General features: G+C 42.3%; 1 protein-coding gene across 3 annotated transcripts; it reads right to left on the bottom strand.

The window, feature by feature from the left end:
- Positions 1 to 2,972: 2,972 nt before the first annotated feature.
- Positions 2,973 to 12,712, bottom strand: LOC111079962 (protein wech). Of its 3 annotated transcripts, XM_022375310.2 has the most exons (6): positions 12,557 to 12,712; positions 11,035 to 11,371; positions 8,661 to 8,981; positions 6,574 to 8,590; positions 6,353 to 6,505; positions 2,973 to 6,256 (listed from the first exon to the last, which is right to left on the bottom strand). In XM_022375310.2, the coding sequence occupies exons 3-6, from the start codon at positions 8,873 to 8,875 to the stop codon at positions 6,086 to 6,088; spliced, it is 2,556 nt and encodes an 851-aa protein (XP_022231002.2). In that variant the 5' UTR covers positions 8,876 to 8,981; positions 11,035 to 11,371; positions 12,557 to 12,712; the 3' UTR covers positions 2,973 to 6,085. The 3 variants fall into 3 exon arrangements, with proteins under 3 accessions (XP_022231002.2, XP_022231003.2, XP_022231005.2); XM_022375311.2 differs by lacking the exon at positions 11,035 to 11,371; XM_022375313.2 differs by lacking the exons at positions 11,035 to 11,371; positions 12,557 to 12,712 and adding an exon at positions 12,082 to 12,270.
- Positions 12,713 to 13,232: the final 520 nt, after the last annotated feature.

Genomic DNA, 13,232 nt, shown 5'->3' on the forward strand with positions numbered 1-13,232 from the left:
GTATGTCCAAATGAAGCGCCCAACAAATTTCAAGACACGCAATGGCCAAATCTCGAATTGAACGTACTGCAGCACAGTACTTACTCCCGCTGCTCACATTTTTTTCGCCCAGTGCAGTGACAATTGACGCGAACAACATTCGGCTTTATTCAGGCTTCATACAAATCTCATTATGCACGAGTGCTTAGCGTATTCCTTTTGATATTCTAATGGCCTTTCAGCTCATATTTGACAATGACAACATCTTGTTTTTGCGACGAATGTGAATACTCGTAGTAGGTACAGTACATATGTACAATGTACATATAATGAAACGTAACCAGCTTTGACCTACGCTCTGGTTGGGGAATTTGCCCAATTTTGATGAGAACTCCTGGAACATACGTAACCGAAGCATAAAGACGAATTGGTGCTGTTGCAAAACAGTTGATTGACACGTTAATGGCATGTTGAATTAGTTGAAAACGTCTACCTAGGTAGGGCATTGTTAGCTGTGCTGCATATTGAACAGTAAAGGAACTGAAAAAAAAATAAGAAAAAATATCTGGAACGCTGATAATGCGGTACGACATCTTGGAATTCTATACTATATATAACTATATACTATATTCGAAGGTTTTTGCAAACTATTTTAGCTAAAACTCCCACAAGACAGTTCATCGAATCCAATCCAGGAAAAGAAGTAAAGAACACAGGAGATGTCCACAATTATTAGTGTATAATTTATTATTAAATATGTTATAAAATTTGTTTATCGTATAAAATATACTCTTACTCTTGTCTTGCCCACATCTATGTATGTATATAATATATATATACATATATGTATTTATAGGTATATAAATATGTATGTGTATGCGTGTATATAGAAAAATGACAATCCATGATGTACACATATGGTATTGTTGTTTCCGTTTCCGCTTTTCACTATTAGACAATTACAATTTTTAACTGCAACTCTTTTATTGTATTACAATCTGTCGCTTGCTTGATTTTGGTAGATTTTCTTTAGACTTTTTCGCCTTGCGGCTTAGTTATCTGCTTATAATGTGTATATATATATGTATGTATGTACGATATATATACACGACTATATAATTATTTGTGTATGTATGTATGCATGTACCTAGTACATGCATTTATGTATGCATGCTATGGGTGAGAATGTATGAGAAATTGTGTATGTTTTGCATCTTTGTTTTCTCTATCGCGAAGCAAATCATATTTAAAAAGGTTTAAGGAGGGATTTTTGGTAATCGTTTTCTCGTTTTATCGTTTGCTCTAGATTTAGTATGTATGCATATTCGGTTTAGTCTATGTTTAAGTAACTATGTATGTAAGTATTATATGCATATGTATTTATGTATGTGGTTAGTATGTTCACGCTTAGCTATCGCATCGATTTTGGTGTAGATCTTCTCTGAAAAGAAGTTGCAGAGAATTTGATCCTGATCCTGATCATATCTACTATCTAGTACCCTTCCTATATACTCGTATGTATGCATTTAATTAGTATTTCGTATGCGAAACCAGTATCTGGCTTATCTTATGTTTCTTGTTCGATTCTGTTCGTTCTGCTCTCTTCCTGTGTGCCTTCAGTTCTGTTCTGTTTCTGTTCACTTCTGTTCTGGTCTGTTTTCATTTTAAGTTTAATGCTTTATACTAAAGTTTAACTGTGACATAGTCTCGTAGCGTTGAGTTGCGTTATGTCTCGTCTAGTCCAGTCTTGTCTGGTCTGATCTGTCTGGCTTAAAGTTTAAATTTGTACTCGTTTTGTACTCAATTGCTCCATAATTATAACATATGTTAGTATTTATGTATTTATGTATGTATGTATGTATGTATAATTCGAATTTTGGAAATCTATTATTAAAGTAAAATTAATTTTGTATTGCCAAATAAGAAATGTTTTCGATTTTAGATACAATATTGTGGATTTTTTTTTTGTTTGTGTTTCGTTTTGCATGTTCGAAGTTTGTTACAAACTTAATTGCTAAATGATCTTGTCAAAATATATGTATGTACTATGTATGCACGCAAGTATGTATTTATGTATACGATATACATAATATATGTATGTGGTATTATATAAGTAGATTGATTTAATTATAGTTACGAAATCATTTCTCTGCGCTAACCGAACATGGCATTGTCATTAAAAAATTTGACTCAAAATTGTATTTTGATATAAGAGTTCATTTCATTTTTTGTTGCTTTAGCATCGATTTCTCAATCGATTTGTTATAAAAGGTTGTTCTTTATAAATATGTTTTCGTTTTGAATTCTTCTTTTGTGCTCCACCCTCCTCTTTGCATTTGTTTTTTTTTTTTAATCGTCTAGCGGTCGGTGTTTCGCTTGGCCGCACATATCGAAGGATCCTTAGTCATTGGAGTCATTTGTTTTGAGTTTCGCTGTTCTTAAATGCTAAATACATATGTATGTATGTATGTACGTAATACCAAAAAAATTGAATACCTGATTTAAGTTTTGGATTCGTTTTTAGTATACAGTATACAACATATACTTTAGTTTAGTAAGTGGCTACGTGTATGATGTACATATATGAGCAATTTTTGTTGTTTTGCTTTACAAGAGAAGTAGTTGTAGGTAGTGGTGTTGGTATTGGTTTGGGCAACCTGGTTTGTTATTATTATTATTATTTTTTTTATATGGGGCGTTTTTATGTGACAAAATAAAATACCTGACTGCAAGTTAAATGTAGTTTTGTTTTTTTTTTTTGGTATGTATGTTGTAAAAATTGTAATTAACTATTTATGCGTAGGCTCTTGTTGTATGTGTGTGGCTGTGTGTGTGTGTATATATAGTACTTTTATGTATGTATGTATTACTTGTTACGCTCTTTCGTTTTGATTCTTAAGCCTTTGGCAAATTGTTCAGTATTCTCATGACTTTTAGTATTCTCTTCGTTTTCTGTTTAACATACTTTAGTACGAGTGAGTACTCTATAGATATAGTATATATGTATATGTTTAAATGCTTTTTATTTTAAATTATGGCATTCTGCATTCGCTTACATCTCAATAATTGGATTCCTTATTCGGTTCGTTTTGTTTTTTAGTGCAATTTCTTTTTGTATTTTTTACACAATTTCTAAACTGTGGCTTTTAGAAAACGGCGCTCATTTGTAATGATATAAGTATTTGTTCTTTAGTATTTGTTTTAGTAAACCTCACACAAATAGTATAAAATATGGCATTCTCATCGCTAGACGTCGCTAGACAGTACGGTATACTATATGTATGGTATGTATATAGTATATACATACATATGTATGTATGTTGTTGGTATGGTCTGGCGTGAGCGTGAGTTTTGGTTTTTGTGTGGGCGAGTGTGATTGGTTTGAATGATTCGATTCGATCTGGATCACAAGAAATGAACGGCGCGTCAAGGTATGTACGATTGAATAAAATGAGGTGAGGTTGTGTCATGGTTATGTTCAGTTATGTTTTGTTATGGCAATTTCGTGTGGGGCTCTCGAGGGGGCTGCCTAAACTAAGGTGTAAAATAATTACGATTTCTATTCTATATAGCTCTATATAATAGGTTTCCCTTTGTTCTGTCGTGTATATATGTATTGTATATGTATAAATATTGTATAAGTATATGTTTTTTGTTGCCTTTCCTCTCGTAGAGCAAATCTGGCATTTTTCCATCATTTTTTTAATTTTTAATTTTTATTTTTAGGTGTATTTTTTTAGGGATTTTTTTAAAGGTTTTTTTTAGGGTTTTCTCTTGTTTGTTTGTTTTGCGCATTTTATGCAATGTTGCTTTATACGTGGAAGGAGTGTTAGCTATATATCTCTCCCTTGCACACATTCTGGTACTATCTCGTTCACACTCTCTCACTCTCACTCTCACTCTCTCTCTCTCTCTCTCTCTATCTGTCTCTCGCTTTCGCTCTGGTTTGATCAGGTTCTGAATCCGGGTTAAAACACAAATATAATAGAATAGAACGTTTTTAAACATTGAGAACATAAAAATAAACTAAGTAACTAAGTTGGCTAATACATTTTAAGCGCCTTTCTAATCACGCATTGCAACTTATGCCAGGTGCCGGGTATAGATCCAGGCCCACCTAGGATCGGTTCTAGTCGGTTCTATCTGTGTACTATATATTTGCTATTAAAATCTCTGCTCATCTCGACACATAATTCAGCTAATCCATGCATTTACCTTCTCTTCTGGGTTTCCCTTTCCTTAAGCTTTCAATTGAGTTTCATTTTGTTTTCTTGTTATGTTTTGTTTTCTGCGAGGAACATGTCACCTAAATGTGTATTCAATACGCCCATATATTGCTCTGGATTTTACATATGTATGCCGCCCCTACGTCACGCCTGCTAAATCTACTAAATGCTAATGAACACATTGAGTCAAAAATTATGATAATTTTTTTTCATTTTGTTGTTTCCATCTCTTCTGCAAGCAACCCCTCCCTCCCGCCTCTTGTCATGTTTTATCATCATTCCTTTAGCTAACTCTAACACCTTTCCTATCAGCCTGCTTTGCTGCTGCTGTGTGTGTACTGTACCCTGTGGGGGGTGGGGGGAATCATTACAATCCATTACAATCCCAAATCCCTGTGATGAATGTAGGATGAAATGAATGTTTGTAATGTACATATGTGTGTATGTAGGTGAATGTCAGTTAAACTCGGTTTAGCTATGCCTATAATGATTCATGATGCTGGACCGTGACTGGATGTGGATCTCTCTCACTATATATATATATATATATATATATATGTATGTATGTATGTATGTATGAAGTGTTATGCTAAGTTAAGTTACTTTACGTTATCAATGTCATTGCAATTTGTCTCTGTGTGTGTTTTTGTGATTTTCATTTCACATTTTTTTTGGCCTCACCATATATGGTTCTTCAGTTGGCTCCGAAATTGCGGTTTAGTTAATCAGTCTTTGTTAAAAGTTCAACCAAAAAGTCAGCGGGTTTCCTTAATATTTGTTTTTGTTCATGTTTTTCTTTTCTTCTCGATTTGTTTTGTTTTGTTTTGCTTTGCTTTGTTTTACTTTGTTTCGTTTAACAAAGTTTCGTGTACTCACTTGCTCAGTCTCAATTATAAGAAAATTATTGGTAAAATAATCAAAAAAAAAATTGTTAAAAAACCTATGTATGCATGTATGCACTATAAATGAAAAAATACATATGTAGCTCTAAACGGAACTAAACGAATTAAGTTAATAATACAAACATTAATACCATACTAAACAATTTGTCTGAAAATTATTTTGCAGTAACTCTCTTGTAGAAATCAAAAATCTTATTTAATAGTTCTAGTTCAGCTAAGCAACCCCCGATAAAAACGCACTTCCCCTTCTCCATTCGATCCGATTCGATTCGATTCGATTCCTCCCTCGACCAGCTAGAGAACTGCTTTTCAGTCTAACTAACAGGTAGTAATATTTGCATCTAGTAATCCTTATTGTTGTGTCCTCCTGCACTGCTCTGCTCTGCTCTCATCTGCTCTCATTATCTTTTACTAGGTTCGGTTCTCTAAAGTCTACTTTACTGAAAGCCACGGATCCTTCACCAAATAATTATACATACATATATCTGCTATGTATGTCCTATGTCCTGCCCATTTTCTGTTGCTGTTGGTTTTTGCTTTAGACCTAATTGGTTTGTTGGGTTGGGTTGGTTTTGGTTGGTTTGGGTCGGGTTTTTGTATATTCGCTAGATACATATACGCATATATACGCATACAGATATACAGATATCTATATCGGTATACATATGTGTAATTCGTATTGTATTTTGTAAATTACCAAATCGTAACCATAACTCTTAAGCATTATCGAGGTAATCGTTGTAGCACTTATGCTAAAAATTTTTTCTAATTTTTCCTTTCTCTCAATTCAGATTTTCTTTTATACTTTTTTAGATTTAGTTTTTGTTTTTGTTTTTTTGTTCTTTGTTTTGTTTTTTGTTTCTGTTGTATTGGATGTCTCTACTACGCTAACGTTTAGCTCTTGTAAATGGTCTAAAAAAAAGATTGGTATTCGTATTCGTGTTCCCCTACCAGTCCAGTTGACGGCTATAAGCTTATTTAGAATACGTGCACAAACCGCTTGTAAGGGTTAGACCCTTCCTTGGAGTCTGGCGACAGTTCTATGAGGAATACGATGCGACCGTCTGGCATCATGGCCACATCGCACGTTCGATCCTTCTCGTCCAGCGTCGGTGGCATTAGCGGATTGATTGAGGGTCGCACCTCGATCTGCAAACAAGATAGATAAACAAAAAGTTATACATACATTCCAAAGCAAGGAGGCCAGTGGATCACTGGATTGGATTCGATTGGATAGCCACTTACATCCCACATAAAGTCAAGATTTTGATTGAAGACCAGGATGCGTTGATTCTTGGAATCGGCCACTATAATGCGGCCCTCGTCGTCACAGCACAGGCCCGATGGCCTATTAAACTCATGGAAGCCCGAGCCCTCGTGTCCCTTCACGGACAGAATCTGTAGAAGAGCAAATCATGAATATTCATTTCTATATGCTGTAGCTCATGGGTAGGTAGGGTACTCACGTCATTGATGTCGGGATCGATTAGATAGAGGCAATGGTTGTCAAAGTCGGAGACAATGATGTTCCCCGTGGGCGTATAGCAGACACCGCGGGGCGAGGCGATGCCCTTCGTCTGGCCATGGTTGTCGAACACAATCTGGCGTATGAAGCGTCCCTCGGAGTCGAACTGCTGGATGCGATGGTTGCGCGAGTCGGTGACAACGATCTGGCGACGCGAGTTTACTGCCACATCCCACGGATACTGGAACTGGCCGTACTCCTTGCCATAGCTGCCGAACTTGAGCAGGAAGACGCCGCTGGCCGTGAAAATCTGCACGCGATGGTTGTCCTTGTCCACCACAATGATGCGATTGTCCACGTCCACACAGATGCCGGCCGGCAGATCGAACTCGCCGTTGCCCACGCCCTTGCGTCCGAACTTGAACTTGAGCGAGCCGTCGGGATTGAAGACCTGCACACGGTTGTTGCGGCGATCCGACACCAGAACATGGCCCATCTTGTCCACGCATAGGCCCCACGGCCGGCTCACCTGCCCATCCTCGTGGCCTTCGGTGGCAAATGACAGCGACAGCGAGTTGGAGTTGCGCACCTTTACCAGATCCATACAGCCGGGAATGGCCTGCGTCGTCCGAGGAGCGCTGAAGTGAAGGCCTGGCGAGCTTCGCAGTCCGTTCAGCTCCCAGTCCAGGGCTGCGCTGGACATGCCACAGGCACTGCCGCCACGCGGCTGCATTATGGGCGACGGTATGCGGAAGCTATTGTCCCGCAGCAAGGGACGACGCACACTCGAGGAGGCCACGCTCAGCGGATTGTTGGCAATGCTGCCGATGCCAAAGGCCAAGTCCATTCCACTGCCAGGACCCACACCGACACCGACACCAACACTGCCACCGACACCGACACCGACGCCGACATTGACACCGACACCGACATTGACGCCAACACCAACTCCAGCTCCGACTCCTCCGATGCCCACGGATGCGGCGGTGACGGCGTTAACATTGGAGACGCTGGGCACGATGCCGCTGGTGCTGGTGACGATGGGCAGGTTCTTGTCGTCGACCAGTATGACGCCGCCCTGGTTTCGGATATCCTGCAGCAGACTGTAGTCGGGTGGGGCAAAAGCGAAGACCTCCTGCTTGGGCTGCAGGTCCTTGTAGATGCCGGCGAACTGCTCCATCTGGCGCTGTCCGTTGGTGAGCTTCATGGCGATCTCGATCTGGTCCATGCTCAGTGCGTTGTCCGCCACTTTGCTGAGCATATCGGAGGTCTCGGATAGGCCGGCCAGGGCGGACTTCAGGCCCGCCATCTGGTCGTGGAGGATGGCCAGGCGGCGCAGGCGCAGCTTCTCCACAAAGTCGAGCAGGAAGCGCTCTCGGTCCTCGATGGCAATGATGAACTGACGGAAGGCCTTCCGTATGTTGTCGCTCAGCTCGCTGCAGTTGCGCTCAATGAGCCGGATGAAGGCGAGGGCCTTGTCAATGCTGCTTTTGATGCAGCGTGTCCCCACCTGGCTGCTCTCGATGGCCCCGTCCAGCTTCTCCTTGGAGCCGACCATGAAACTCTGTATGGATGCGTAGCTGTGCTCCTTGTGCTCGTGCAGGGTGCAGCACTGGCACACCAGCTTACGGCAGTAATCGCACACGTACCGCAGCATCTCGTTGTGAATGTCGCAGATGAAGTTGGAGCTGGGCGGCGTGTGGGCGTTGGTCGAGCTGCCGCCTGTGGGCGAGGCACCGATGGGCGTCGGCAGCGACACGATCGAGTGGTTCGAGGAGAGCGGACTGTTGCGATGCTCCCTCAGGCAGTCGTTGCACATGAACTCGTTGCACTCGAGGCAGCGTATGGAGGCGCTCACCTCGCACCAGCCGCAGCTGATGCTCGAGTTGTTGGAAGACTCTGGCGACATCTTCGGGTTGCTGCGCGGCCCACTTCCAATGGGTCCGATGCTGAAGTCGCCATGTGTGTCCAGTCCGCCAAGAAAGTTGTTGATAAAGAAGTCCGTGCGAGGTGGCGAGCTGCAAAAACAAAAAAAACAGGATAGACGGTTACTACTGCAACTACTTTTCTATGGCAAGGGGCACTTACCTCTGGCCCACATTGGGCAGTAGTCCCACGTTGAGGTCCCAGGCGGGGAACGACTCCAGTATGCCTGCCAGGAGGCGCTCTGATGAGTTGCTGGCATTGCTGCTGACACTGCCCCCGCTGCCGATGGCATTCGAGGAGGCAACACCGTTGGCGCTGGCCGTATTGCTGCTGGCCATTTGTTGCGGAACCGAATTGTTTGACAAGAGTTCCATCATAAGATTGGTTTTGAGATCACTTTTCTAGCACAAGCGTAGTCGTAGTCGTGGTCGCAGTCGTAGTTTCAGGCGTGGCCCTTAGCAGCAGATGAGTGACACTTTGACGCTGCAAATATCGTCGCGAGATGAGAAAATTTAATTGAATTTCCTAGACGTTTGACGTTTCTATGTGACAGATATGATAGTGCTGAATTCGGTTTCTAACTGCGTTTGGAACGCGCGAGACGTTGTCAGGAGACGGGAAGAGGCAACGAACTAATTTGTCCACAGCCGCTGACGTGCATTAAGTAGTCCTAAGAAAGGCAAGCCAACCTTGAGGATTGCTGCGTTGCAGCTGCAACGCAGGGTCTGGGCCTGCCGGCTTAGGTAGCCCGGAAAAACTCAGCCTTTTCCATCTTCGATTTTCCTTTGCTGCCCGTCCCTATTGTGCCTACTTACAAGGCGCTGATCCCTGATCCCTTTTCCCCTGTGCCGTCCCAAATTCGTAAAACGAGACCCGAGCAGATGTGTGGCGCGATCTACAGCAGCAGCAGGTCAGATTTGGTTTTGCTTGCCGTTCATCCTTAAGATACATACATGCATATGTATGTATGTGTGTATGTGTGTGTACATTTGAGCTGGCCCAATATGAGATATCCCGCTGTCGGCACGAATCCAGGAATTCGAATTTACAATTTAAAATTCGCCATGCATATCCCTATTTATGGGCCCTTTTGTCCTGCAGCAGTCCCAAAATGGCGCGCAATCTATCGATTTGCGTCTAGTCCTGGCTGTACTCCCGTAATCCAAAGTTCCTCCTACTGCTACTCCTACTCACACTCTGTGTTTGCATGCTTGGTAACCCAAATAAAGGAGACCAGACCCCACCATCCCCCAAAAAGAAAAACAGCAAGAAACAGGAAAACGGGAGAGTCTGAAAAGGAACTGAACTGAACTCAACCCACCCCCATATACTAGCACTGTGCAGCAATCTCAAATCTCATTGCGTAGTTCTAGCATTTTCCCGGTTTTCCGACCCCACCACCACCACCACCAAAAAACCCACCTCTACCATCCCCCTTCCACTCGCACTACCCCCACTGTTCCTGCTCCTGCTCCTGCAGTGCGCTAGCTAGCGGCTTTTTGTGGATGGAAAAACCAAAACGAAAACGCAATAAAACGACGAACGACTGGTTGCCATCTTCAAGACGGGGCCATCCACGTCGTACGCCCAATCAACCGACCCGACCCGACCGACCGACTTTCATCCCCTCTCTTGGTAACAGCCGGACGAGGAGGAACAGGAGGAACAGGAGGAGCAGCAGAGCGGCAGAGTGGCATTGGAAACGGTTATTTCTACACTCGAAGAAAACGGACCTAAGAGGAACTTGTTTTTTACATACATATCTACATATGTATTTGGTAATTCGAGTTAATTTATAGCATAACTTCAAGGGTTTGACGGGTTGCTGTGGGGGGAGGGGGAGTGCGGCTAAGAAAATCAAGTTTGGGTGGATTTCGGTGGGTTTGCTATCAAGGAAAGAAGGCTAAATGTACGCGTAGACTCAAGTTCATCTGGTTCTTTCGATACATGCAACGCCCCGGAATGGGATGCATTTCAAGGATATTTTTGTGCCGTGTAGTCGAAGAGAAACTACCCTTGTCACCCTTGAACATTTTCCATTGAAAACGGGTCTGTCGCAGTCGCAGAGCCTCAGAAAGTGGAAAAAAACATGACCAAGAAGTTAAAGTCCTTTCACAAACAGACACACCACCACCACGACACTTTCGTATCCGTGTGTGTTTGTTGGTTTGTTGTGTGTGTGTGTGTGTGTGTGTGTGCGGATACGACGCAAAAACGTGCCGGGATGGGGATGAGGGTTGTATTTATACAAGAAGTCTCTCCATAAGTATCTCTGTACAATGTAGGTGGTTCGTTTTCGTTCCTGTGGCACACACACCACACTGAAAACAGAAAATACACAAAAACGAAAACTGAAAACTGAAAACCCATCGAGCTGAGAGAAATCTTGAGAATATTGATATTTGGACGAATTAAAATCAATATTTTTATACAATGCAAGCCAATAGTTTGTACATCATTCTGTTGATAGTTTACATGACCCTCCCTCCCTGCCACTTTGTATCTATCGCCACTCTTCTGCGTTATTCGTACACACCTTTTTCAGCAGCCGCCTGCAAGCCGCTGTGGAACGGAACGGAACTGCACACCTTCAATGGGGTCTCCGTCTCCGGCCCGACACAACCGACAAGACCGAATCTGACTCGTCGCTGATTCCCAGATTCTTTTTAAATTAGTTTTGATTCGATTCGGGGAAGAATATTGATTCTTATTCGCGATTTTTCCGTGGTATTCTTTGCGATTTTATGTTGTGCGAGATTCTGTCGCTTTTCGAGCGAGTCACCCAGAGATCTTATGCGTAATTCGCTTGCCCGTGCACATTCATTCGCTCCGACATTCGTGTATTCCTTTTTCCGACTAAAAGATACATTCGACTAAAAACACAACAAATACTGTGTCAGCGCGCTGGACTCTCTCTCTCTCTGTTTCCCTCTCTCCTTCTCTGCGAGTGCGTGCTGCTCTTTCTGTTCTGTTGCTTTTGCTTATTCTGATTCTGATTTCGATTCAGATTCTGCTTCTGTCTCTGCTGCTCTTCATCTAGCTAAACAAAAAATAAAATAAAACAAACCCCAAATGTATCTCGCAGATAGTTTTTGATTTGATGTGCGCGCGCAATTCCTCTCTTACGCTCTTTTTCGCTTTCAACACATCACGCACACCAGTGATGCCAGAACAGCTTTGTTCCCAAAAAATTAAAAGAGACTTCTCGATATTGGCTGTCCCATTTCCAAATTGACCAATTCCTGAATTCTATTCTAGCTGTGCTATGAGCCTGCATACTCTCTAAGAACCGTGCTTAAATAAAAAATTGTCATTCATTTTGTTTAGCGTTTTCAATCTAGCTTTATTTTAACGCAAATAATATTGTCAGCACTGACGCACACAGCTCGGTCTCTGCCTCTCCCGCTCTCATTCTCTCTCATCGGTTTATGCTCATGTGCACATTTTTATCTTCTATTTATTTTCACTTATGCCGCAAAGAACTGCAGCCAAATGCGCCCCACATCCAAGAGGGTAGTGCTTGAAGTTGAACAACAGGGAACAAAAAGAGGATCTATTTTGTGAAGCAGTCACATCAACTTACAAATAACTTCCCGCTAGGGACGGGACCCTTAAGAAGTCGATTGGATCATGGCGTCTGTTTTTCTACAGGGTACTCGTGGGAGTAGAGGGGTATATAATATTCGTGGAGATGCATGTAGCAGGGAGAAATTCTCATCACTCGTGCATCATTTCCGTCTCTACTTTTTCACACAGCTCCCAAGTCAGTCTTGGGAGATGGGGATTTTCCACTCACAAACAAATATTATTTCACTTTCTCAGATCCGACACCGAAAACAGGATATCGATGCTATCGCTATCGTTTAAAAACGCGTGTATCACGCTCAATTCAATAACTATTTAAGTACACTGTTCCCGAACTAAGTTGTTGTGCCCAGTTTCTAGTTGGGTCGACTACTGTTGTAAGTACCCTCGTGTAGCCGTATACCAGCCCACATCATATAGAAATGTTTCTTTTCTTATTTAAAAATTTGCGCGTCCGTTGTTGTTTCTATTACTTTGGCGTGCGTGCTTTTCACTTGAAGTTTTAACCGCTCGCTGCGCGTGGTTTTGTTTAGTTTTCCGAATGCTTCTTCTGACCCACTTAGCGTGGCGAGGGACTAGGACTCCTCGAAATCTACAACCTTCACGCTCAAACTGGATGCAAACTCTGTCTCCGACGAAGCAGTGACGCTGCTGCCCTTCTGGCGTGCTCATTATTGTTTTTGTTATATGCTTCATTTTCGGTGAGCATAGCCGAAAAGTGGTCCCGTTTGTGCATGTTACATTAGACGCTTGGTTTATAAAAAGGCGGTATATGAATGAAATTTGTTACTAAAGTTATACAAAAGTATACATATGTATGGCTGTTGCGTAAAATGAGTTATCCCACAAAAGAAAATCGAAACCTACTCCAAGTAGGTATATATTTCGCATATTATTTCCTCGGACGTTTTTTGGTTGCAGAAACAAATTCCATTCTTTCCTTTCCTGTATTCAATATACAATATATGTTTGCTTATGTTCGAGTTAGGGCATTCCAAAGTCGTAGTCGCCGCAGAATGGAGCACGCACTCGTAGAGAGCGAGAGAGTAAAGCAAAGTGAGAGAATTCTCTTTGCATTAACGGCGCATGTGTGTGGCGGGAAACGACTGATGGAGACAGACACCACCGGCAGAGGCAGAGGGCAGACCA

The sequence above is a fragment of the Drosophila obscura genome, unplaced genomic scaffold (assembly GCF_018151105.1).
Source record: "Drosophila obscura isolate BZ-5 IFL unplaced genomic scaffold, ASM1815110v1 contig_186, whole genome shotgun sequence".
Lineage (NCBI taxonomy): Eukaryota > Metazoa > Arthropoda > Insecta > Diptera > Drosophilidae > Drosophila > Drosophila obscura.